Source organism: Macaca thibetana, chromosome 2 (genome assembly GCF_024542745.1).
Source record: "Macaca thibetana thibetana isolate TM-01 chromosome 2, ASM2454274v1, whole genome shotgun sequence".
NCBI lineage: Eukaryota > Metazoa > Chordata > Mammalia > Primates > Cercopithecidae > Macaca > Macaca thibetana.
Genome location: NC_065579.1, coordinates 132,681,746 through 132,709,268, shown reverse-complemented (window position 1 = coordinate 132,709,268; position 27,523 = coordinate 132,681,746). Strand labels below are relative to the sequence as shown.

At 39.5% G+C, this 27,523-nt stretch overlaps 1 protein-coding gene and 1 long non-coding RNA gene across 4 annotated transcripts in view; one reads left to right on the top strand and one right to left on the bottom strand.

Moving 5' to 3' along the window:
- Positions 1 to 27,227, bottom strand: part of TRNT1 (tRNA nucleotidyl transferase 1) — a 30,882-nt gene extending 3,655 nt beyond the window's left edge. The window contains exons 1-9 of one of the 3 annotated variants that reach the window (XM_050781407.1): positions 27,154 to 27,227; positions 24,943 to 25,117; positions 12,408 to 12,601; positions 9,207 to 9,345; positions 5,132 to 5,258; positions 3,244 to 3,437; positions 2,159 to 2,412; positions 1,686 to 1,966; positions 707 to 847 (exon numbers count right to left, since the gene is read on the bottom strand). In XM_050781407.1, coding sequence (XP_050637364.1) covers positions 1,703 to 1,966; positions 2,159 to 2,412; positions 3,244 to 3,437; positions 5,132 to 5,258; positions 9,207 to 9,345; positions 12,408 to 12,601; positions 24,943 to 25,090 — 1,320 coding nt within the window. In that variant the 5' untranslated portion in view covers positions 25,091 to 25,117; positions 27,154 to 27,227 and the 3' untranslated portion in view covers positions 707 to 847; positions 1,686 to 1,702. Of the gene's footprint in view, positions 1 to 706; positions 1,967 to 2,158; positions 2,413 to 3,243; positions 3,438 to 5,131; positions 5,259 to 9,206; positions 9,346 to 12,407; positions 12,602 to 24,942; positions 25,118 to 27,153 lie in introns of those variants that run through there. The other 2 variants (XR_007723573.1, XM_050781406.1) reach the window with 2 other exon arrangements.
- Positions 13,282 to 24,982, top strand: LOC126948984 (uncharacterized). The gene is made up of 3 exons (XR_007723577.1): positions 13,282 to 13,504; positions 20,424 to 20,461; positions 24,907 to 24,982. It is a non-coding gene; the product is annotated as an uncharacterized LOC126948984 (long non-coding RNA).
- Positions 27,228 to 27,523: the final 296 nt, after the last annotated feature.

Here is a 27,523-nt window from a genome sequence, read left to right as displayed (position 1 = left end):
CCCTGCCTTATTTTTTCTAAGCTCTACTTTACTACTTTTTGAGACAGAGTCTTGCTCTGTTGCCCAGGCTGGAGTGCAGTGGCACGATCTCAGCTCACTGCAACCTCTGCCTCCTGGGTTCAAGTGATTCTCCTGCCTCAGCCTCCCGAGTAGCTGGGACTACAGGTGCCCACCACCACGCCTGGCTAATTTTTTGTTTTTAGTAGAGACGGGGTTTCACCGTGAGAGCCAGGATGGTCTCGATCTCCTGACCTTGTGATCCGCCCGCCTTGGCCTCCCAAAGTGCTGGCATTACAGGCATTGAGCCACCGCGCCTGGCCTACTACTTTTAATAATTGTGGGTTTATATGACTTCATTGGTTGTTCATAATAGTTCTTACACTGCACTAAAACTGACTCTAAGTGGATCCCAGGAAGTTCTTTTCAGCAGCATTTGCAATGAGTTACCTTTCCCCCTGAAAAGTTAGTTATAATTTCAGTATGTCCCATACTGCTTACTAGCAAATAAAATTTTCTGATCTGTAAAAACACACATATACTACTACTGAAAATGGCTTTACACATGACAAAACCAAACCTCTGATAGCTAACTCTGCATACTTTCTATACAGAAATGGTATGTATTATATGATTTTGGGTCTAAATCTGTATTTTGGCACTACTTAAATATTTCAAAGTATTATTTTATAATGCATTTAATTACTGACCTGTGTGCAGTCATTTCTGAGGCTTTCTTGCATCATAGCCCCTGTGACACTTCCTCTTAGAAATATTATACTCTACAAAATTGTTTTATCAAGGTCCAAAATTACTATTTGCTCACAGAGCACAAAGATGTTATGACTGGCTACACAGAAAGGAAATAATGATATGTCAGTATAGCAGCTGAAATAAACAGTTTGTGTTATACATTTTATTTACCTAATGAAAGCATTTAGGACTCAAATCTTTAGAGAACAAATATGTAAGAATGTAAACCATATCCTTTTAATTAATAAAATAACATTTACTTTAAAGAGAGGCATATTACCACTGTATATGACACCTGATATACATTGTCAGATATCACATAAACACATTTATCTTCCAATACCAATGTTTTATTAAAATAATAGGCTCAAGAGTAACCCTCAAGTTAATCCCATGACTGTCCCAGGCCCTGCAGCACAAAGAAATCATTGTGACAGGAAAATATCAACCACATACTAAAGCATAACTTGCTAGAACAAATCCTGTACGTATGAATGCCAGCAACTGGGGACACATTTAGTATTCATATTTTATGCAGACTTGTCAGTTATTTCCTTTTTAAGCCCAAGTTTCTTTTGGAATTCAGATAAGAACTGACATATCATAGATAGTCATTGTTCAAGGTAACCCAGTTATTTCAATTGCAAACAATAAACATTTTTTCTTCAAGACAGTTACTACTTTTTAAGATCTTAGTACTACCCTATGCAAAAACAATTTTTTTAAAAAGGCTGAACAGGTTAAGATGATAGCCAACTATGGAAACTATTCCAAAAGAACTGTACATTTCAGTGATATAAATCGGATCTCAGTTTAGTTCTTGAAATATATTTCACAAAATAAGACCCTTGTTGTTCTACAGAGGTCCCCTAAACTGTCTTTTATTATGATGTAGTTTCTAAAACCTCATTAAGAGGGGAGAAAATTAATCTTACCAGAAATGCTCTGCTTTTTAGTAGCCATCAGTTTTAGGTCTTTTTATGTAACTCAGAAGTTCATCTTTTTCCATTTGGTAACCACTTTTTTTCCACTGTTCTCGCAACTGTTGTAATAGAGCCCCAATTTCTTTTCCTGAAGAAATGCCCACTTTTCTGATGTCATGGCCACTTACAGGAAATGGAGGAATGGACCACTGCTGCATTTCCTTTAGGAGACAGTGCTCTCCTTGGTACTTCAGTAGTTCACATACACGAGTAGTTGCATCAGGTTCCCTAGACTATATGTCAAAATCAAAATTTAGTTTCATCACACATGAAAACATACACTTACGATCTTATCCTAAAATTTAAACACTCAAATTTTTTCCTTTAAAATAAGTAAAGTTCACAGAATTGTAGATCTTAGTTTTGATAAATTATAAATTAGTGACAATACTTCATATTTCTGACCAAGCCGAGTATATACTTACATCTATAATGAAGTCTTGATAGGGTTTCAATGGGTCTGAACTATCTGTTGCTTTAATTAAATCTTTCCTATTTTTAACTATAAATAAGCCAAGGTTTTTCTCTTCTTTTGCGATCTTCAACCTCAAATCCAATTTTGTGACATCATCTTGTACTTTGAATAATGAGGCCAAAAGAGTCATTGGCTTTGGTGAAAAACCTTCAACATTTTTACTGACTTTGTCAAATTCTTCTAGACTTGCATTAGCAGGTAAACCTGTAGGGATAAAAGCATTTTTCACCTGTTTTTAGTGGGGGAAGAAAACCACTCATATCCTAAACCTTGCCACTGTTTTAGTATACAGAAATGCTTTGTCACTAGGATACATCATATAGGTTCAGTCTGATGTTCCAACTTACAGGCAAACCACTAATATATTATTGTTATTCTCTCCCCTATCACCTTCAAAACCTCTAAAATGTTGTTTCCATTAACAAGCTACATCAAGAGGTCCAGAGGTGGTAGTGATGGTAGTGTCAGATTCACAAGGCATATTCTTTCTAATCACAAATTCCTGACTTTCCACTGATACAACATCCACCCCCCATTCAATAATGTTACTGAAATTTGAAATAATATACCCAAGCTTCCAGAAGTGTGATAAACCATATAATCCCACTGTTCTTTGTGAAAATGAATTACATTTACTGAACAATTTCTGTGTACAAGTTACTCTTCTAAAAGAGCTTTACATGTATTAACTCACTGAATCATTTAGCTTTTCTTTTAGACAGACGGTATATTACTTTTAAACCCCTTTTTTGGGTTGGAAACTAACCCAAGTTGCAAAGACTAGATAAGGGGCTGAGCTTCCTTCAAACCTAGATCTGACTCGAGACTACTCTACAAGCATCACAGGCTGTCTTTGAGCTGTTCCCTACTCACGACAAAATGTACCCACCCCATAACCAAAACTTTGTCTTATTTTAAAGTACTCCATTTCTTCATCAAGAATTCAACCAAATGAGTCAAACATTTTTTCCTTATGAAATTTGAAACCAGATATTTCGGTGCCAAAAATTCAAATACTTTATAACTTGCTCTCACCTATATAAGGAGCCACATCAAGATCATAGATAAGGTGAATCAAATGATTTACATGGTTACCAACAAGAATTTTTTTCAGTTCCACCCAAATCCTCTCTCCTGATATTCCAGCCAAGCCTTTTGCATTTTCTGCAATTGCTTCCAAAGTCTCAGCATCGTGGTCACCAGGTTTGTCTACAATTCTCCCATAAAACCTACAAGACAAAATCTTCACAGGGTATTACCTCTATATTGGCATGTCACAAGAAAAATCTGTTTTTCATTTTTATTGATACTATCCCATACATCTACTGGTATTTTAGTAGAAAGCAACTGGTCATTTCTCCACCTCCTCTTTCTTTTCCCAGATAAGAAAACCCTACATCTAATAAAGTATAAGTAGCCTTTCTGAGGTTAGCAAGAACTAGAACCTCAAGGTCTCAACCTCACTTCCAAATCATTGACTTAAGACGTTCAGAATGGTCATCAAATGCAATTTCTGAACTGGCACTTGCAGTAGATGAAAAAAAATAGCATTCTTGTAAAGGGAGCAAACCAAAACAAGACTGCAGTACCTTAACATAGTCGTCTTAATTCCTCAAAACTTGCCTGTCTGTACACATTAATACTTTCAATGAAAACCTTCAAATATGACTAATCTAGTTGCACACCCTGGAGTATATTTCACGGAATCTTGGCACTGGAAGCCCTAACGTACATGTGTTTTACCACTCATATCCTTAAAGTTCTAATGAACACCCTCTATTCATCAGTGGTCCAAAGTTAATGCTAAATAAGTAAATTAATGCTAAATTTGGATTAGTGATCCAAATACAGCTAAGTCTTCATCTATGTTCTATTATTTGTAAGAGAGACTACAGGTACTCAAGTTAAAAAAAAACTACATTTATTGACAAAATATGATCTGTTATAGAATATTCTGAGAGCAGTCCCAACCAGTGAAAAATGAGTATTACTTGACATCAACTAGCCAATTCGGATAGTTTTTTAAAAAGGTTAGTGTGTGACATTTAAAAATCACTGCTACTCACAAAACTAGTCGTGCATTTCATATTTACCAACTTTATCCAAGTTTTTCTTTTTTTTTTTTTGAGATGGAGTCTTGCTGTTGCCCAGGCTGGAGTGCAGTGGCGCGATCTCAGCTCACTGCAAGCTCCATCTCCCGGGTTCATGCCATTCTCCTGCCTCAGCCTCCCGAGTAGCTGGGACTACAGGTGCCTGCCACCATGCCTGGCTATTTTTTTGTATTTTTAGTAGAGACTGGTTTTCACCGTGTTAGCCAGGATGGTCTCAATCTCCTGATCTCATGGTCAACCTGCCTCAGCCTCCCAAAGTGCTGGGATTACAGGCGTGAGTCACCGTACCCGGCCCATCCGAGTTTTGAGTATGTCTTTATACTTTGATAGTTTTAATCATATAACAGGTATTTCTTTTCAGCAAAGTCATTTTGTTGTGAACTATCACCTGATTTCCACGACCACCTAAAACCATAAGCTGTATGAAGGCGAACACTTCCACTCATTCATTACCATGTTTAATACACCTAACACAGGGATTGACCTGTGGTAAGCATTCAAACATCTGTGTAACTAATGGATCAATGAAGGAAATATCAATCAAAAAGAAAAATGGGCATTTAAAAAAATGACTTAAACCAGAATTACAGGAAAGATCACAAAAAGTATATGTGCATTCTGGGAATGAAAATACAATATGAAGTAGCTAAGTAATTTTCACTCATAAGGCATAGGATGCCAGGTCTCCACTGGAGACAGACATCTGGGATGTCACCATTTTGTACACTGACCTGCTGTAGGTTTCATATGACTAGTGTTACGCTCTAGTGATTATATTAAAACTATCACTTTTTATTTTTAAAAATTCTTACCTGAAGTATCTTAAAATTCTAAGATAATCCTCTTGTATTCTCTGTTTAGCATGTCCAACAAATCTAACTTTCTTATTTTTTAAATCTTCATAACCATTAAAGTAGTCAAATAAAGTGCCATCAAAACCTATTCGTTAGAAGAGAGAAAAATCACTGTTGGCAAATAAGAATTTGAAAACACAAGAAAATCAGCTAAGCACTATCACAAACAGTAAAAATTCAGCAGGAGGAAGAGTTATTAAAACACAGGTATTCATATATATCAGCTATCAAATGGAAGACAATAAAAGACAGTCTTTTAGTCTGTTTAGTTGCATTTACAATTGCAACTAAAAAGGTAATTCAAGAATAACCTAAACAAGAAATATGCAAAATTTGTATGAGGTGGAGTGGAGCCAACAAGACACCATACAAGCTAATTTTCACAATATGGGAAAATAAACAATAGCCAAAATAAAATGGAAAAAATACATAACAGGATTAACAGAAGAAACAAAAATATTTCATATTCTTGGAATGGGGAAGATCTTTCAAACTCTACTTAGCAAGAAAACAGAAAACAAAACACAAAACAACAGGATTTTCGAAGAAATAATTGAATGACATAAACAATCAAAAATGCCTGTATGGCAGAAACTACTGTCACACAGAAAGTCATAAGTGACATCTTTGGAAAAATACATGTAAGCCCATATTAAAAAACATGGCTAATTTCCGTAATATATAAAAATTATTCTAAATAAGGCCACATAAATAGAAAAATAGGCTACATATAAAGGAAATGTAGAAATCTCTTTAATAATGAAGATTTTCAACCTTAGTCATAAATCCATTTTTTGTTCTTTGAGGCAGATTCTCACTTTGTCACCCTGGCTGCAGTGCAGTTGGTGCAATCTCAGCTCACTGCAGCCTCCCAGGTTCAGGTGATTCTCCTGCTTCAGCCTCCCAAGTAGACCTGCCATACGCACAGCTAATTTTTGTATTTTTAGTAGAGACAAGGTTTTGGCATATGGGCCAGGCTGGTCTCGAACTCCTGACATCAAGTGATCCACCTGCCTCAGCCTCCCAAAGTGCTAGGGTTACAGGCATAAGCCACCATGCCCGGCCAGTAAACACACATTTTCGAGATAGCATTTTTCAGCGGCAATGATGCAAACATTTGATAACAGTGTTAGCAAGGGTGTGGTAAACATGGGCAGTCCTGTTGGTTACAGATCAGGAGACTTCACTACAGAGCCTTTAAAACTTTGTGAATTTTGAACCATGTTAATCTATTAGCCATTCACAAAAATGGTAATAAACAAATTCATATGTCAAACCAAAAAAGAAAAAGCAACATAAAATAATTTTATATATATGTACATAAAACCTTAAGTATTAATTAGTAGAGTGACCACTTCATACTGGTTTGCCTGAGACTTTCCTAGTTTTAAAGCTGAAAATCACACATCCAAGGAAATATTTCAAACTCAGACAAACTAAGACAGTTGGTTACCATGGAGACTTAAGAAAAAGAAAAAGGAATTGAGAGCCGAAACACAGACACCATTCAGCTAACCAAATGGGGAGGTCAGTGATCCTATGAGATACTTCACTCTGTAGCATTACAGAAGAGGCACTGACAACTACTTGTCAAAAATACCTCTTGGTTGTGTTTGAACTTGAATGCTCTTTGATTATCCCAAAAGCAACAGTATATTGGTAAGTTCACACTTAATGCTTAAGTCTTCCCAAGCTGTTAAAAGTTTTATATGCATATAGTAACTTTTAAAAGGGAACCATCTTGACGTATATGGCAAATTTCGAAGGCTCCAGATTCAAAAAGACATAAAAGAAAATGAAGATAAAAAAAAAATACGTAAATAAACATACAAAAATATGATAACAAAGTAGCAAATATGGTATATCCATCTCAGTGTTATTTCTCCTAATGAAGAGACTTGTAACTCTCCCTGGGGAACCTAAAGGCAAGATCAAAATTTGGAGGAAAAAAAATCACAGGAATATGATCAAAGCAAAAATAAGGGTTTGGAAAGCAAAATAACCAACCATAAATGCCAGAACTATGAATGCTTGATCCAATAAGGCTTGGAAAAAGCCAGGATAGAAAACTACACAAAGCTTAGTAAGCATCATATTGGTGTGTATTTTGTTTTGCTCTGAATATCATCCTTTTAAAATACAGTAAATAAAAATACGAAATACAGCTGAGTTGCAGGGAATAATGTAGTGGTTAAGAATGTGACCTCTGGAGTCAGGCTGCCTGAGTTGGAATTCCGATCCTACACTTTACAAGCTGTGCAACTTTGGGCAAGTTACCATCGGTTAAATAGCAGTATCTGCTTTGCAGGGTTGTCAGGAGATTGTATATAACGTGCTTAGAACAGTGCCTGGTACGTTATAAGGGTTCAGTAAATGTCAGAAAATGATAGTTCCAATAAGAACAGCTTTTATTTTATAAACTTGGACACTGAAAAAGAATGTTGGTTTCTCTCTTTCAGTATGCTTATGAGAAGTCAGTTTGACAAGACTCTCTATATTGCACTACTTGGAGCAGTTTCTTCTATGAGTAAATATGAGAATAAATAAATACCTGGAGCTCTGACTATATTAATTGAGAGAAAACGCACCAATTGGGCTCTCTATGGTCATATATTGCCTAGGCTTTGCAAACAAGCCAAAATAATGGTTCTCTATGACTTAAACTAAGTTACTTAGTATCTCTCAGTCTCAAGTTTCCTCTTCTATCAAGTGGGCTTAACACACTTTATGATGTTTTTCTGCGAGTTTAATGAAATAAAGTATATCAGGTACCCAGTGTTGTACCTAGAACCCAGTAGGTACCCTAGAAATTGTATCTGCCATTACTGTAATCAGCAAGAGATCCCACCTTAGCTTATAAACTTCTTGCCCATCCATGCATGAAGCAAATCCTATTACTTCATCCTTTTACCACTATTGTTGCTACAAACTACGTTATGAATAGCAGATGTTTCATCCTTTTTTAATCCAAAATCTTAAACATAAAGGGCTTGTCTTAACTTTAAAGTACAACATATGATGCATCAGTAACGTATCAAAACACTAACCTAATTCATATCTACCCCCTATATAATTCCCAGTGCTTTCATTAAACATAAAAGTTAAGCTGAAGTAAATAGGTTTCATCTTACATACTGACTCTGATTATTGATGACTGCTAGAAAACAATGCTAAAAAAGAATCTGAGGTTGTGTGTAGGCTCAGCAGTAAAAAAAGGTGCTGAAGTCATTCACCATTGTTTGCCAGGGAAGCAGAAGAAAGAGTGAATACACATGCATGAAAGGTAGTGCAAAGGAAAAAGAATGATCCTGGGTGTGTGTGTGGAGTGTGTACATGTACCATGTGTGCATTTTCCTTCCCTGAAATGTTAATGTTGTTCAGATGCAGTTAAGAAGTTAGCACTGACTGAATGTGTACATGTGTCAGGCACTGTTCTGAGCATTTATAATTATTAACTCTTAAACCTCACAACGGCTGTACAAAGGAAGCCAATATTAATTAACGTTTTTGTTTTGTGGCTAGTGAGTGATGGAGTCAGAATCTGACCCCAAGGATTTTGGCTCCAGAGTCTATTCTTTTTTTTTTTTTTTTTTTTTTTTGAGACGGAGTCTCACTCTATCACCCAGGCTGGAACGCAGTGGTGTGATCTCGGATCACTGCAAGCTCCACCTCCCAGGTTCACGCTATTCTCCTGCCTCAGCCTCCCGAGTAGCTGGCACTACAGGCTCCCGCCACCACGCCCGGCTAATTTTTTGTAGTTTTAGTAGAGACGAGGTTTCACCATGTTAACCAGGATGGTCTCAATCTCCTGACCTCATAATCTGCCCGCCTCAGCCTCCCAAAGTGCTGGGATTACAGGCGTTGAGCCACCGCACCTGGCCCAGAGTCTATTCTTTTAAGCAATCTGCTAAACCATCTCTTAGAAGAAATTAACGCGAATTCTGAAGTTGAATAACGTTTCCAGAATGTAGGTTTTACTTGAAAAGAAGGCATTCTGATAGACTCAAAATATGGTTTTATCTGCAAGTATTACCTAAAAACATAGAATTTATAGTGAGATCTCTGCGTTCCGCATCTTTCTGCCAGTCAGTTGTAAATTCTACCTCAGCATGTCTTCCATCAGTGGTGACATCAATCCGTAGTGTAGTAATCTCAAAATTTTCTTCATGAAGCTGCAATTAAATACATGGGGTTTTTGTTGTCATTTAAATTCGGTTTCCATACTACTGAATTGAAAAAAAATAAGTTTTTGTCTTTATAAAGAGATGGTACTATAAGCCCTGACAGTTATAATCTTTTTAACATCAACTACCATATCTAAACATTGAAACAGAAAGATATCCACGTCATTCAAAAACAGATCCAAAGACTGATTTTTTTTTTAAATATCCATCATGATTAAAAAAGATGAGTTTAACTTACAAACATGTCACCTCTGCCAGGTGATGTGGAGAAACCCTCAAAAATGTTCTTCAATTTCAAATCAAGCTGTTATCTGAAATACTTTTAATAGCTCCTGTTTGCAAAGAGGTGAATGTCAATTTATGGAACATATGCCATTGAGCAAAAGACTGATAAACAGTAAGTACAGTTAACAGATCCTGTAACTCCCTTACTGATAATTCCCAGGGAAATTAAAATAAAGGCTGGGGTGGTGGCTCATGCCTGTAATCCCAGGATTTTGGAGGCCAAGGCAAGTGGATGACTTGAGCTCAGGAGTTCAAGACCAGCCTGGACAAGATGGTGAAACCCCGTCTCTACCAAACATACAAAGAAAAACAGCCAGGTGTGGTGGTGCATGCCTGTGGTCCTAGCTACCTGGGAGGCTAAGGTGGAAGGATCGCTAGAGCCCGGGAGGCAGAGGCTGCAGTGAGCCGAGATCACACTGTGCACTCCAGCCTGCACAACAGAGTGAGGCCCTGTCTCAAAAGAGAAAGAAATAAATTAAAATAAAGAGTTACCTCTATCATAGGAAGACAGACTACCTCCAGCTGGGGAAGCTGTGTAACTTCGTGATAGGGTGGCATCTGTGCCAAGCCTTGAAAAAGCAGCAGGGTTTGTACATGCAGGTGTGGCAGGAAAATTTCAAATGAAGAGAAAAGATGACCAAAGGCAAGGTGGAGAAAGAGGAATACATGTAAAAGAGAAAGTATATTTGACAGACAGCATATTAGCATTTAGGAGTAGAGAATAAAGTGTTTTATGTGCCAAGAGTTAAGAATGTCTTCATTTAGGAAGTGAAAGCCATTCATGATCACCAGAAGTCTGTTGTAAGATTTCTCTCAATTTCATACATACTCTTCTCTAGATACAAGCTACATCTATCTCTCACTATAGAATTCCAGAACTCAAGAATTTGAGGCACACGTATCTCTGAAGGCAAAGAATACGGTAAGGTTTGAAATAGGAAAACTGTTTCAAACTCATTTTAAGAAATAATCAGACCCACCTAGAATGACTCCCTTAACGAGGCCGAAAACCAGGGATTGACCCTCTAGAAAGGTTGAACCAAAAATAATCAGAACTTGTTTCACCAGGCACAGATGCTCATAGGAATGAAGCATCATAATGAAAACAAAATTAAAGTGAAAATTAACATGACCCTCATCCCTTTCCCTACTTGGTTTCAAGATGCTAACAATCAGGCTCATTCCCTCGCATAATACTGGAGTATTCTTCTCTGATTTCTCCTAATGAAAACTCCTACTGAGACTTACACTGGGAGTCCCAACTGGCTGACACTTCCCATGCAAAACTACAATAAAGCCCTCAAGTATACAGCATCACCCAAATATAAAGGCAGAGCCAAAGAATACCCATATTTAAAGAAAGCCAACATGAAAGAAAAAACTCAGAAGAAACAAAGACATTGTCAAAATAACTATAGTAGATATCCTAAGAGAAATAAAAGATCTTGCATCTGAAACATGAACGGGAAGCTTTCCAAAGAAATATACTAAGACCGACCTCTTGAAATTCTACAAGACCACAGAACTTGCTAGTATTATACAATGACTGGGAGACGAAGTTAAGGCACTCTCATAGAAAGTAAAAGACAGGAGAATGTAAAATAAAGACAAAACATAAAACTAGAAGGTCAGTCCCAGCAATCCAGCATCCAAATAATAGGAGTTTCCAAAGGAAAAAACATTTAACAAAAGGGATGAAATTATGAAAGAAACATAAGAAGGCCCACAAAGTGGCATGCACAATAAGTGAAAATTATCCAAAACAAGTTATATCATCTTGAAATTAAAAACATTAGACATAAAAGATCAGAAAGACTTCCAAAAGGAAATAATGGCAGTCAGGTTTTTAAACAAAAGAGAAATCTAAATGGAACTAGACTTAGTGGCAGTACTGGAAGCTAGAAAACAATACCTTTAAATTTCCGAGTAAAAATTATTCCCAGTCTAGAATTCTATAACCATAACTATCAAACCAGTGTGGAGGTAAAATAAACACATTTTCAGACGTGTAAGGCTTCCTCAGGTATTGGATTATTAAAATGAGGGCTTAAGCCAAGAGAGAACAGCACATGGGACCCAGGAAACAGGAGATCTAACAAAATAGGCCAAGGAAATTCCTAAAAGTCCATATTGGAGCAGGAAGACAGCACCAGGTAAGATGTTTCTCAAAAACGCAACCGAAACTTGATGTAATGTGTTTAAATCTTTTGAGAGGAACTCTACAGTTCTGGCAGAGTGCAGGAAGAAATTAGTGGTACATGGAAAGCTATGTAAAAGAAAAATGCTATTAACTGCAGGAAAATTAAAAACCATGCCAATAGAAGAAATGTAATCACAATATACTCCACAATCTGGCTGTAAACAATACAGAGTCGTAAACGTGAACCCTGAATATTGACTTAACCAAAAATTATGATATAAATATACTAGGAAGATAGAAGTAGGAGAATTACATGTGCTTGTTGTTGAGAAGGGTGTGGTAAGAAAGCTAAATCATCTTCCCTCATGGAAAGTCAATACATAACACATCTTAAAACTGCGATAGTAAAAACTAAAAAGTAAACACCATAGTATACAAAGGTCTTTTTAGAAATGGAGAAATAACATAAAACTTAAATATGACTGCGAGAACAGAGGACTGCAGGGTTTCAGACAGGGGTAGAAGAGACTGACTTTTCGTTATTTGCTCTTAACTAGAGAAAATTATTAAGTTTTTAAAAATTACCAAAAAAGCAATGTAATTAACTGTCAAACTTTTGACTCACCCTGGCAGTAATTGTTCCATGCTTTTCTCCTTTGTTGTTTATCATCCGAATCCCAGCCGACTGAAACATCTCCTTCATTTGAGTAGGGGTAGCAGTAGTGGCAAAATCTACATCCTGAGGCTTTACTCCATTTAACAAATCCCTCACTGCTCCTCCTGCTATTCTTAATTCGTGATTCTCTTTGACAAATAATTCTGAGATAAGAGAAAAAAAGATTTTTATTCCCAAGTTCTTTATTTCAATGTGTTTAACCACAAAGTACGAGGCTTTTCCATCTAGTTGGAACAGCAGAGATTCATTTAACTGAGGCTTTTCTTATGAAAAATGAGAACAAGGCCCAAAGAAGTAAAAAGACTTGTCTTCAGGAGAGTGCCTCTGAGGACCAACGGGAAACAGGGAACTTGCAGAATTTTCCTTTGCTTATTCAGAAGATAATTCAGAATTCCACAATGCCTCAAAGTGATCAATACAAATTTGAAGTATTACTAAAGACTAAAGCAGGTTAGGCGCAGTGGCTCACACCTGTAATCCTGATACTTTGGAAGGCTGAGGCGAAAAGATCACTTGAGCCCAGGAGTTCAATATCAGCCTGGGCAAAAAGCAAAAACTCTAACTCTACAAAAAATAAAAATAGCCAGGTTCAATGGCGCACACCTGTAGTCCCAGCTACTTGGGAGGCTGAGGTGGGAGGATGGCTTGAGCCCTGGAGTTCAAGGCTGCGGTGAGCTATGATCGTGCTACTGCACTCCAGCCTGGGTGACACAGCAAGACCTTATCTCAAAAAAAAAAAAAAAAAAAAAAAGTAAATCAAACAATTCTACTTTCTTTTCCCCATTTATGTGCATACTTTAGAAATGGTAAGATGTTCTTTTATTTCTCTGTGTGTATAAATAGATGTTGAGGCAGGATGTTCATGCATCAAACTATCAGACAACATTAGTCTATACCACTTATGATAAATGTTTATAGCTATAAGTCCTTCAAGAAATGATCTGTATATAATTCTAAAATCAACTCCTATCTGTGCTCTAGGTAGAACCGTTTGGACACTGAACAACTACAAGCAAGTATATAGCTGACTCCTCTATATGTACAGGGTAAGGCAAAATCCACAATAACTATATCCATATGCCCACATGGAACCTAGTGAGAATGGCATCCAGGAGCTGGCCTGTCACAATATTAGGTCCTGGGGTCCTGTGGAACAGAAACAATTTCACAAAACATCAATATCTACACAAGCCCATTCTGTGCCATGATGGATCGATCAAGACAACTCTGTAATCAGCTAAACATACACAAAACATGAACACTGTACATGATACACCCTACAATAGTTGGTAACAGTGACTGTGCCTTACCAATTAGGTTTAGTCTCACAACTGTACTCAACTTCTAGGAAAGCATTATTAAGACACCCAATCAGAGAATTACTTCTGCTTCCTGAGAGCATCTAACCCACTGCAAAGCTCTACTACCTTAAATGCTCTCCAATATGACCCAATACAAGCCCAACTCCTATAAGAAGTCATTTCTAAAGCCCTCTTACTGAGCATACCTCTGGGTTCTCCAGGGTCAGCATGCTACTCCTCACTCAGCATGTTGCTCCTCACTGCCAGGAGTAACAACCCAACTTGTGTCCCTGTTGGTCTTTGGCTAGTGGGCAGTGACACGAGCATTCAAATAAACTCATCATACATCAAAGTTCCAGCACCTCTAATCACAACTCAGAACATAATCCTCCGTCCCTACCTCAACGTCTTCTGTTCTCTATCCTGCCCACACTCCTCTTCTACCTATTCTTCCCACATCTTTCAGCCCCATTCTCTGTAGACTCCTTAAAATGATTTGCTTAAAAATAACAAATGCGGGGGCGTGCCCAAGATGGCCGAATAGGAACAGCTCCAGACTCCAGCTCCCAGCGTGAGTGACACAGAAGACGGGTGATTTCTGCATTTTCAACTGAGGTGCAGACCGACATCTCACACCTCACACGGCAGTGTACACCCCTGAGACGAAGCTTCCAGAGCAAGAATCAGACAGCAACACTCGCTGTGCAGCAATATTCTATCTTCTGCAGCCTCTGCTGCTGATACCCAGCAAACAGCATCTGGAGTAGACCTCAAGCAAACTCCAACAGACCTACAGCTGAGGGTCCTGACTGTTAGAAGGAAAACTAACAAACAGAAAGGACACCCACACCAAAACCCCATCAGTACGTCACCATCATCAAAGACCAAAGGCAGATAAAACCACAAAGATGGGGAAAAAGCAGTGCAGAAAAGCTGGATATTCAAAAAATCAGAGCGCATCTCCCCCTCCAAAGGAACACAGCTCATCGCCAGCAGAGGAACAAAGCTGGACGGAGAATGACTTTGATGAGTTGAGAGAAGAAGGCTTCAGTCGATCAAACTTCTCAGAGCTAAAGGAGGAACTACGTAACCAGCGCAAAGAAACTAAAAACCTTGAAAAAAGAATGGATGAATGGATAACTAGAATAATCAATGCAGAGAAGACCTTAAAAGAACTGATAGAGATGAAAACCATAACACAAGAAATATGTGACAAATGCACAAGCTTCAGTAACCGACTCGATCAACTAGAAGAAACTGTATCAGCGATTGAAGATCAAATGAATGAAATGAAGCGAGAAGAGAAGTGTGGAGAAAAAAGCGTAAAAAGAAATGAACAAAGCCTCCAAGAAGTATGGGATTATGTGAAAAGACCAAATCTACATCTGATTGGTGTGCCTGAAAGTGACGGGGAAAATGGAATCAAGTTGGAAAACACTCTGCAGGATATCATCCAGGAGAACTTCCCCAACCTGGTAAGGCAGGCCAACATTCAAATTCAGGAAATACAGAGAATGCCACAAAGATACTCCTCGAGAAGAGCAACTCCAAGACACATTAATTGTCAGATTCACCAAAGTTGAAACGAAGGAAAAAATGTTAAGGGCAGCCAAAGAGAAAGGTCGGGTTACACACAAAGGGAAGCCCATCAGACTAACAGCAGATCTCTCCACAGAAACTCCCCAAGCCAGAAGAGAGTGGGGGCCAATATTCAACATTCTTAAAAGAATTTTCAACCCAGAATTTCATATCCAGCCAAATTAGGTTTCATAGGTGAAGGAGAAATAAAATCCTTTACAGATAAGCAAATGCTTAGAGATTTTGTCACCACCAGGCCTGCCCTACAAGAGATCCTGAAGGAAGCACTAAACATGGAAAGGAACAACAGGTACCAGCCATTGCAAAAACATGTCAAAATGTAAAGTCCAATGATGCTAGGAAGAAACTGCATCAACTAGCAAGCAAAACAACCAGCTAATATCATAATGACAGGATCAAGTTCACACATAACAATATTAACCTTAAATGTAAATGGACTAAATAGTCCAATTAAAAGACACACACTGACAAATTGGATAAAGAGTCAAGACCCACCAGTTTGCTGTATTCAGGAGACCCATCTCACATGCAAAGACACACAAAGGCTCAAAATAAAGGGATGGAAGAAGATCTACCAAGCAAATGGAGAACAAAAAAAAGCAGGGGTTGCAATCCTAGTCTCTGATAAAACAGACTTTAAACCATCAAAGATCAAAAGAGACAAAGAAGGCCATTACATAATGGTAAAGGGATCAATTCATCAGGAAGAGCTAATTATCCTAAATATATATGCAACCAATACAGGAGCACCCAGATTCATAAAGCAAGTCCTTAGAGACTTACAAAGAGAGACTCCCATACAATAATAATGGGAGACTTTAACACCCCACCGTCAACATTAGACAGATCAACGAGACAGAAAGTTAACAAGGATATCCAGGAATTGAACTCAACTCTGCACCAAGCGGACCTAATAGACATCTACAGAACTCTCCACCCCAAATCAACAGAATATGCATTCTTCTCAGCACCACATCACACTTATTCCAAAATAGACCACATAGTTGGAAGTAAAGCACTCCTCAGCAAATGTACAAGAACAGAAATTATAACAAACTGTCTCTCAGACCACAGTGCAATTAAACTAGAACTCAGGACTAAGAAACTCAATCAAAACCGCTGAACTACATAGAAACTGAACAACCTGCTCCTGAATGACTACCGGGTATATAACGAAATGAAGGCAGAAATAAAGATGTTCTTTGAAACCAATGAGAACAAAGACACAACATACCAGAATCTCTGGGACACATTTAAAGCAGTGTGTAGAGGGAAATGTATAGCACTAAATGCCCACAAGAGAAAGCAGGAAAGATCTAAAATTGACACCCTAACATCACAATTAAAAGAACTGGAGAAGCAAGAGCAAACACATTCAAAAGCTAGCAGAAGGCAAGAAATAACTAAGATCAGAGCAGAGCTGAAGGAGATAGAGACACAAAAACCCTCCAAAAAAATCAACGAATTCAGGAGCTGGTTTTTTGAAAAGATCAACAAAATTGATAGACCACTAGCAAGACTAATAAAGAAGAAAAGAGAGAAGAATCAAATAGATGCAATAAAAAAATGATAAAGGGGATATCACCACCGACCCCACAGAAATACAAACTACCATCAGAGAATACTATAAACACCTGTACGCAAATAAACTAGAAAACCTAGAAGAGACGGATAATTTCCTGGACACTTACACTCTCCCAAGACTAAACCAGGAAGAAGTTGAATCCCTGAATAGACCAATAGCAGGCTCTGAAATTGAGGCAATAATTAATAGCCTACTGACCAAAAAAAGTCCAGGACCAGACGGATTCACAGCCGAATTCTACCGGAGGTACAAGGAGGAGTTGGTACCATTCCTTCTGAAACTATTCCAATCAACAGAAAAAGAGGGAATCCTCCCTAACTCATTTTACGAGGCCAACATCATCATGATACCAAAGCCTGACAGAGATACAACAAAAACAGAGAATTTTGGACCAATATCCCTGATGAACATGAATGCAAAAATCCTCAATAAAATACTGGCAAACGGAATCCAGCAGCACATCAAAAAGCTTATCCACCATGATCAAGTGGGCTTCATCCCTGGGATGCAACACAACATATGCAAAGCAATAAACATAATCCAGCATATAAACAGAACCAAAGACAAAAACCACACGATTATCTCAATAGATGCAGAAAAGGCCTTTGACAAAATTCAACAGCCCTTCATGCTAAAAACTCTCAATAAATTTGGGATTGATGGAACGTATCTGAAAATAATAAGTGCTATTTATGACAAACCCACAGCCAATACCATACTGAATGGGCAAAAACTGGAAGCATTCCCTTTGGAAACTGGCACAAGACAGGGATGCCCTCTCTCACCACTCCTATTCAACATAGGGTTGGAAGTTCTGGCTAGGGCAATCAGGCAAGAGAAAGAAATAAACGGTATTCAGTTAGGAAAAGAAGTCAAATTGTCCCTGTTTGCAGATGACATGATTGTATATTTAGAAAACTCCATCATCTCAGCCCAAAATCTCCTTAAGCTGATAAGCAACTTCAGCAAAGTCTCAGGATACAAAATCAATGTGCAAAAATCACAAGCATTCTTATACACCAGTAACAGACAAACAGAGAGCCAAATCAGGAATGAACTCCCATTCAAGATAGTTTCAAAGAGAATAAAATACCTAGGAATCCAACTTACAAGGGATGTAAAGGACCTCTTCAAGGAGAACTACAAACCATTGCTCAGTGAAATAAAAGAGGACACAAACAGACGGAAGAACATACCATGCTCATGGATAGGAAGAATCAATATCGTAAAAATGGCCATACTGCCCAAGGTAATTTATAGATTCAATGCCATCCCCAGTAAGCTACCAATGACTTTCTTCACAGAATTGGAAAAAACTGCTTTAAAGTACATATGGAACCAAAAAAGACCCTGCATTGCCAAGACAATCCTAAGCCAAAAGAACAAATCTGGAGGCATCACGCTACCTGACTTCAAACTATACTACAAGGCTACAGTAACCAAAACAGCATGGTACGGGTACCAAAACAGAGATATGGACCAATGGAACAGAACTGAGTCCTCAGAAATAATACCACACATCTACAGCCATCTGATCTTTGACAAAGCTGACAAAAACAAGAAATGCGGAAAGGATTCCCTATTTAATAAATGGTGCTGGGAAAACTGGCTAGCCATAAGTAGAAAGCTGAAACTGGATCCTTTCCTTACTCCTTATACGAAAATTAATTCAAGATGGATTAGAGACTTAAATGTTAGACCTAAAACCATAAAAAACCCTAGAAGAAAACCTAGGTAATACCATTCAGGACGTAGGCATGGGCAAGGACTTCATGTCTAAAACACCAAAAGCAACGGCAACAAAAGCCAAAATTGACAAATGGGATCTAATTAAACTAAAGAGCTTCTGAACAGCAAAAGAAACTACCGTCAGAGTGAACAGGCAACCTAGAGAATGGGAGAAAATTTTTGCAATCTACTCATCTGATAAGGGCTAATATCCAGAACCTATAAAGAACTCAATCAAACTTACAAGAAAAAAACAAACAACCCCATCAAAAAGTGGGCAAAGGATATGAACAGACATTTCTCAAAAGAAGACATTCATACAGCCAACAGACACATGAAAAAATGCTCATCATCACTCGCCATCAGAGAAATGCAAATCAAAACCACAATGAGATACCATCTTACACCAGTTAGAATGGCAATCATTAAAAAATCAGGAAATAACAGGTGCTGGAGACGATGTGGAGAAATAGGAACACTTTTACACTGTTGGTGGGACCATAAACTAGTTCAACCATTGTGGAAAACAGTATGGCGATTCCTCAAGGATCTAGAACTAGAAATACCATTTGACCCAGCCATCCCATTACTGGGGATATACCCAAAGGATTATAAGTCATGCTGCTATAAAGACACATGCACACGTATGTTTATTGCAGCACTATTCAAAATAGCAAAGACTTGGAATCAACCCAAATGTCCATCAGTGGCAGACTGGATTAAGAAAATGTGGCACATATACACCATGGAATACTATGCAGCCATAAAAAAGGATGAATTCATGTCCTTTGTAGGGACATGGATGCAGCTGGAAACCATCATTCTCAGCAAACTACCGCAAGAACAGAAAACCAAACACCACATGTTCTCACTCATAGGTGGGAACTGAACAATGAGATCACTTGGACACAGGAAGGGGAACATCACACAACGGGGCCTATTGTGGGTAGAGGGGAGTGGGGAGGGATAGCATTAGGAAATATACCTAAGGTAAATGACAAGTTAATGGGTGCAGCACACCAACAAGGCATATGTATACATATGTAACAAACCTGCACGTCGTGCACATGTACCCTAGAACTTAAAGTATAATAATAAAAAAACAAAAAACAAATGCTCCCTCCCTCTACCCTCTTAACTTAATTAAGGATATCTTTTCCACAAGCTCTCCCCAAGAAGAAGTGCTCATATTCCCCTAATGCCACACTTCCCATCAAGGCCCACTTCCAGGACCACGTCGCGTCCCTTAAATCCAGCCTCCACCATCCAGACTTGGGGATCTAAAACACTAGGTTAATTATGCTATGCATTAATTGCTCGTCCTAACTATTCACAACACAGTACCCAAAACACCAGGTTAATTATGCTATGCATTAACTGCTCCTTCTAACTACCCACAACACAGTACCCAAATTCCTCAGTGCTATATCCAAAGGCTTCCATGACCTATTTGTCTCATCTCTTGCTAAACTTTGCATCACACTTTGCCTGCACCAGCTGTCTGCACCAAACTCTCCCCGTAGTTTTCCTCCATAATTTTGCTTGTGTGAGCCACTTCGCTGAAATACCTCCCCAATTTACGCTCGCTCAGTGGCTGGCTGTCACACTTCTTGGCCCATAACCCACGCTAAGACATTCACATAGCAGTCACTGAAATTTGTATGTCTACATGGCAAACAAAAGTATCATAAAAGAAAATCTGCCCTTCATATCATGCAATCTATTCTATTCTTTCTTTTTTTTTAAATACAGGTCATGACGACTAAATTGACTTCATGGCCCACTAAGAGGTAACTACCCAGTTGGAAAACATTGATCTAGCTCACTCTTACTTATCTGTTGTGATTCACTTTAGGAAGCCTCACCTGAAGGTGAGGTTAGGTGAATTTCTTCTAAGAGTCTAGTACAGCGTATCTTTATACATACCAATTATATTAAAATTACCTGTTTTATGTCTTTGTCTCCCCACTTCTCAGGGTAGAAAACCTATCTTATTCATCTTTATACCAATTTGGCTCATAATTAAACTGAATTAGGATATTCTAGCTATTAAAAAAAAGAATGACTTCACTGGAAAGTATTGGGATTTTTTAAGTTTTCTTAAAACAGTATCAGGTAGCTGTTCTGAAATTCAAGCAAATAAAGGGCAAGTTTTACGTTCATTTGAACCTACTATAAATAATGGAATGAAGAAGGTCAAGGCTTAATTTACATAGATAACTACTGATGTAAGATTCTCATGCTGGCTTTACTAAAATAAAACAATAAATTCAAAGTTAGTATGTTAACTGCATTACAAAGAGATCCAGAACTCAAAGTAATATATTCACCATTTTGATTAGCCCTATGTTATTAAACCACTCCAAAGAACTTGCCATTCAGGATTTTCAAAATAACATTTAAGACAATTGAGAAAGACATATCAAGGCATATTTATCTGTCTGTATGAAAGAGCAGTCATAAAAATTATAAGAAAAGCATAATTTCACATTGGCCTAAAACAGCAGGGACTATCAACCTTAAAGATGTATTTATTCCTGTTACTGGTATCTTCTATCTTACAGAAACAGGGATGCAGTCAACATTTCAAAAGACTTTGCAAGCTACGTTCAATGAAATAATTCAGTGAAAACAACACCTAATGCAACCAAATTTAACTGCAAACTTAAGCTAAAAGTCAAGTCAAGAAATGCAGACTCTCATCATCCCCAAACTGTGTTTATTTGCTCCAAATGCCACATCTGATAGAAAGCAATTGTTAATCATTCTTATTAGCAATTCAAAAGACCATACATTAATGTCAGAAAACTTTTATAATTGTCACCTCTTTTTAATGTTAACTTTTAATTAAATTTTCATGAACTTCTTCCCTTTACAGCTTTGAATTTTGACAACTGGAGGCTGGGGTGGGGTAAGGGGCAGTGAGTGGGAGCTATGAGTGGGAAGACATGATGTAAGCATTACTACAGGAAAACAGACCATCTGTTCTAAGAGTTCCGGACTTCAAGAGAGTGATCAGTTGTTCCTATTGTGCTAAATTTTAATATGATGGCCTTCTGACATCACATAACACTGAGCACTATCACCCCCTATAGACAACAGCCAACAGACCACAGAAGTCCTTGCTCGTCTATTAATGCTGTTAGCTCAGGCAAAAATCATCCGCATTGGGAACTTCAGCCTCATCTCTAGGACAGAAAAATAATCTTTTTTTTTTGAGAGAGGGTCTCACTGTCATCCAGGCTGGAGTGTAGTGGCACCATCACAGCTCACTGCAGAGCCCTGACTCCAAGTTTAAAGAACCCCCTGCCTCAGCCTACTGAGTAGCTGGGACTACAGGTGTGCATCACCATAACTGGCTAAATTTATTATTATTATTTTTGTACAGATGGGATTTCACTATGTTGCTCAGGCTGGTCTCTAACTCCTGGGCTCAAGCAATTCTCCCACCTCAGCCTCCCAAAGTGCTGGGATTACAGGCGTGAGCTACTGCAGCCAGCTGAGAAATAATCTTATATGCCACTAGCATGTGATTGTCCTGAAGCAAAAAGAAAGATACATAAAATAACCTGACAAATTATAAAACCCTTATGACATGACAATAATACACTATTCTAGTCTCTCATATTCTTACATACTAAAAACTAATTTTACACATGGCAAAGCAGCTATTAAGATTTGAAAATTGGTACAGGATTTAAACTCCAAGTATCACTATACAGCAGCCATCACAAAGGCTGTGTGTTTTTGTACATTTTGTTTTTATACAGAACATTACATTTTACCAGGGCACCCAAGTCTTTGACATTCTAACTTGTTAATCGTTGCACTAAAAGATTCCATTCTTGACACTTCTCCAGTAGCCTAGAAAAAGTCAACTTTAGAATATATCCATGTTCTCATTTGCTAGTCCTTCAAGGACAGGACTCTGAAAGCAACCACCACCTCTACCTTACCATACCATTTAGGCTCTAACTTCCTTAGGACCTTATTTCTCAGGGTGGAGAAAATCCAGTTCTCAATGTCAGGTTGAGAAAGTCAAACACACTTGTTAAAATGATGTTCAAGAAACTAGAGTAATCAGTATCTAGAACCTTATTTCCAAAAAATGCAGAATGACCTGAGTTAGGCCATCAAGAGTTAATTACTACTCCTTCTTCCAAGAGGCCTCTTGCAATTGAAGTTGAAAAATTGGGGGCTGTGAAGGGCATACACAGAAAGAAAAAAGCTTCAACTCAACCCAAAATCAGAGCTTCAAAATCTGCACTATTCAAACAGTAGCCACTTGTACTTACTGAGCACTTAAAATGTGGTGAGTCTGAATTCAGATGTGCTGTATTAAATGCATGCCAGATTTCAAAGACTTCCAAATAAGAATATGAAATATCTCATTAATAATTTTTTTTTTTTTTTTGAGACATGGTCTGTGTCGCCCAGGCTGGAGTGGAGTGGCACAATCTCGGCTTACTGCAACCCCCACCTCCCAGGCTTCAGTGATCCTCCCACCTCAGCCTCCCAAGTAGCAGGGACTACAGACACATACCACTATGCTTGCCTATTTTTAGTAGAGATGGGGTTTCACTGTGTTGCCCAGGCTGGTCTCAAACTCCTGGGCTCAACTGATCCACCTGCCTCAGCCACTCAAAAGTGCTAGGATTACAGGTGGGAGCCACTGTGCCCGGTCTCATTAACAATTTTTATACAAAATTCATACTGATAGTATCTTATATATATTGGATTAAATTAGATGTACTAAAAATAATTATTAAAATTTATTTTACCATTCCTATCTTTTTAATGTGGTTAGTAGAAAAGTTTATATTACATATGGGCTTATAAATTTCTATTGGACAGTGAATTTTTAGCAATTTTCACTCTCTCCAATTAAAAAAGATAGTGAAGCATCGGTATAACCAAACCTGCATTTAAGCCCTCTACTTAAAAGTCTGTCTAAAAGAACCTAAAAGAATCAACATATTCTGGGCCATTTATCTCTGGCACGTACCTAAAAAGCCATCATCTAATTTCAAGAACAGGAAAGTAGCTTTGAGAATAAGCTAATACAAGGTGAGTCATGTTAAAGTAATGGTTCGTCTATCTTCTTGCATCAGAATTAACTTGTGGAGCTTTTACTAAAAACATAGATGCTCATCCCACCCAGAGATTCTAATTCAGTAGGCTGCAGGTAGAACCCCAGCATGTGTTTTAAAGCTCCCCAGGTGAATCTAATAGATAGCCAGTGCTGTTTAGGTCATATTTCTACATATACTACTAAATATATTTATGAAGGTGCTACTAAAATTCCCACAGGCTTTGCAATGCTACTGTGTGGCTGCTTTATAGCAACATCAGTAGATGACATTAAGAACCAATACTAATAAAACTGTGGCAACAGCAAGAAACTACTGGAGTCAGGCGCTTAGCTAAAGCCATTTCCTATGCTCCTTCCAGACAGGTTTTGCAACATGCACAATGGAGGTAACTCCTATTTCCTTCTTCCTTCAGTTCTCATGAAAGCACTTACACCTAGGAAGGAAACAGATCTTGGTGGTTACAAGCTGGGCTCTGAAATCAGACTGCGTAAGTTTGAAACCCAGCTCTCTAGTTAGCAGTTACAGAAACACAGGCAAAGCACTTCACATGCCTAAGAATCTGTTTTCCACATAACAAGTCAAAATGTACGTACTCATTAAGTCAGTAGGACCAGTCCTGTAATGTATGGAAAGTACTTAGCACAGCATACAGAAAAGCCATGCTTTTTATTGCAGTCAACTTCTTGCCTTTTCCAGTGATTTAGCTATATTTTTGGATCACCCATATGTAAGCTTTTTTTTTTCTTTTAATTTTTTTTTTTTTTTTTTTTTTTTTTTTTTTGAGATAGGGTCTCACTCTGTTGCCCAAGCTAGAGTGGCATGATCATAGCTCACTGCAGCCTCAAACTCCTGGGCTCAAACAATCCCCCTACCTTGGCCTCCCCAAGAGATTACAGGCTGGGTACACCCAGCCAAGCCTTTCTTCCAACAATGAAAACATACAGACTGGGCACCGTGGCTCACACCTGTAATCCTAGCATTTTGGGAAGCCAAGGATTGAGCCCAGGAGTTTGAGACCAGCCTGGGCAACACAGAGAGACCCTCTACTTATTTTTTTTTTTCTTAAAAAATAATTAAAACAACAAAGAAAATATCCAAATGTAGGCTTAAAAAGTTAACCCTCTACTTCTCCATTTATACAGGTTTCCAGATCAAGAAAAGGTATCCTAATCTCTCACCTGTCAGATTCTTCAATCCTTCTGTGAAAAGTGACTGGAATTCGGGAGACTGCAACTTCATTGTAAATAGATACTGCTTCAGAAGGCACAGCCTATTCCACCTACAGCTCAGTACTGGCCTGTGCCAATGATACAGGCACCTCAGCATCTGGAGAGGTGGTCACCAACTACACGTCTACAAGGCAAACACACAGGCATACCAATGAAATTAAAAGTGAAGGAAAGTGAAGGAAAATAAAGGGACACATTGCAAGTTTATCAACTCAGAAATTCATCTCTTGTTCAGATGAAAAAACTGAAAAAGGTGTCAATTTGAGGGATTAAGACTAGATCTATGTATCTACCTGGTTTTGTTCTCCAGAAGCACTTACTGTGGCAGGCGGGGTCTAACTAACGCAGGCCTCCGTAATAACTGTTTCAGTACTGAGTGGTTGAAAAAGCTAGCCACTGCCCTTAAACAAGGCTGGAAGGTAACAAAAGCCCAGCAAGAGTTTTGCCTAAGACTTTCCCGGACCTTGAAGCATGATAAAATAACAAAGGAATTCTTTTTTTTTTTTTTTTTTTTTTTTTTTTGAGATGGAGTCTCCTCTGCTGCCCAGCCTGGAGTGCAATGGCACGATCTCTGCTCACTGCAACCTCCGCCTCCTGGGTTCAAGCGATTCTCCTGCCTCAGCCTCCCGAGTAGCCAGGATTACAGGGGCACGCCACCACATCAGGCTAATTTTTTACACTTCCGGGTACAGACAGGGTTTCACCATGTTGGCCAGACTGCCCTCGAACTCCTGACCTCAAGTGATGTGCCCGCCTCGGCCTTCCAAAGTGCTGGGATTACAGGCGGGAGCCATCGCGCCCAGCCACAAAGGAATTCTTAACAAGACCCGTTTAGAATTAAACAAGTTTTACTGGGGATCCGAGGAAACTCCCCAGGCCTCCACAAACAAGTTTACTAGCGGTCTGAGGGAACTCCCCAAACCTCCATGATTTAGCAGTAGAGAATATAAGGGTAATCACCCCAGCACCTGGACCCATTTAGATTAAGTAAATTTACTAAGGCTCTCGAGGAAGGTCTTCAGGACGCAGATCTTATAGATAATTCGTTAATCACTTATGTCTTTAGATGAATGCAACACTTACACATACACATATAGCTTAGAAGGTATATAAGCTCTGGAAAACTTCGTTATTCTGAGTTGGTCTGGGATATTTTCCAGGCCTTCTCCCTGTACCCGGTTACATAAATAAACTCCCTTCTTTCCTAGTTTATCTGCATCTGGTTATTGGGAGGCGAGAATAAGCAGCCTAACCCTCGGTTTGGCGGTTTGGTCGGGGAGTATTACCGCTACACTCGCATGCCACATGGTACTGTGATGGCACTCTCCCCAGAGCAGGGCTTCAGTCAGTATGTGAAGGGTGCGGGATTCTAGAAACGCTATCCGAGTTTCTGGACTCCAGAACTTGTCATGGTCACAGGTGTCACATAAGCCCTCCGGTCCTATGAAATTACTCGGCACAAATATCACCCTACTTCCCCACCTGCACTCGAGAATTCATGACCCTGGGATAGCGCCTAGGAATTGTATTTTCCCATGAATTAATTAGTTTTGCTGCCATTTTCCTCATTATTTTCCTGTCATCTTGCAATCTCCTCTGATTTCCAGCACACCCTGCCTTCCCTTCTAAGTATCACATCCTCGTTTCCCCCATACAGGGGTTCTGCCCATAAGGAGGCAGCAGCAGCTCTTCAGTGGCCCCGGTGTAAACCTGCAGAGAAAAACCATTCCATTCCACGGAAGCGGGCTGGAGGAGCTGCGCTTCCCAGCAGGCCACGTGGGACCCACTTAGTTTCCGTGCACCTCCGCCTCAACTCAGGAAAACGCTCTGGGGACCCCCGCCCTGAAAAGGCGCGTCCCGCCCCCCAGGCCGGGTGCTGGCGACAAGGCCCAGTGAAAAAGCGTCTCGGGGCAGTCCGCGCGGAGGGGAAAGTGCTAAGGGAAGCCAAGGAATCCGCGCCTGCGGTCGCCAGAAACGTGGCGGGGACACGACCTCCGCGTCGGAGCTCTTATGCCCAGTGCTGAGGAGGCCTCTGGCCACTTCCCACTCCCGCCTTCCTCGAGGACTCAGGGCGGCGGCTCCCCTGGCCCACAGCAGGAAGGAAGGGGCGGCAACCCACGCCACCAACTCTGCCCCTCTGAGCGGCGCGAGCCCGCTTACCGGCCCCGCTGCCGCCGTCGCCGTCGCCGCCACGCGCACTTCCGGGACGGTGAACGCGATGACGTCGCCAACGCACATCGGCTGGCGGTGAATGGGAAGTCGCGGCAGGGCGAGGGCGGAGGCGGGGCCCGGACCGAAGGGCTTCCGGCTTCCCTCGCCCCTCCCCACGGTGAGGCTAAACTCTGATCCGGTTTCCCCGCCCCGCCGAGGCCCGTCTGGGTGAAGCGGAGCCTCGGGGGACCCTGAGGAAACCGAAGCGCGTACGCTTAATTGCGCGCCTCTTACTGCACCTCTGGCTGGCCCTGAGCTGCTCAGAGGCCCATCTGCGCGGTATGCCTGTGCGATCGGGGACAACTGGCAGCTGTCTTCC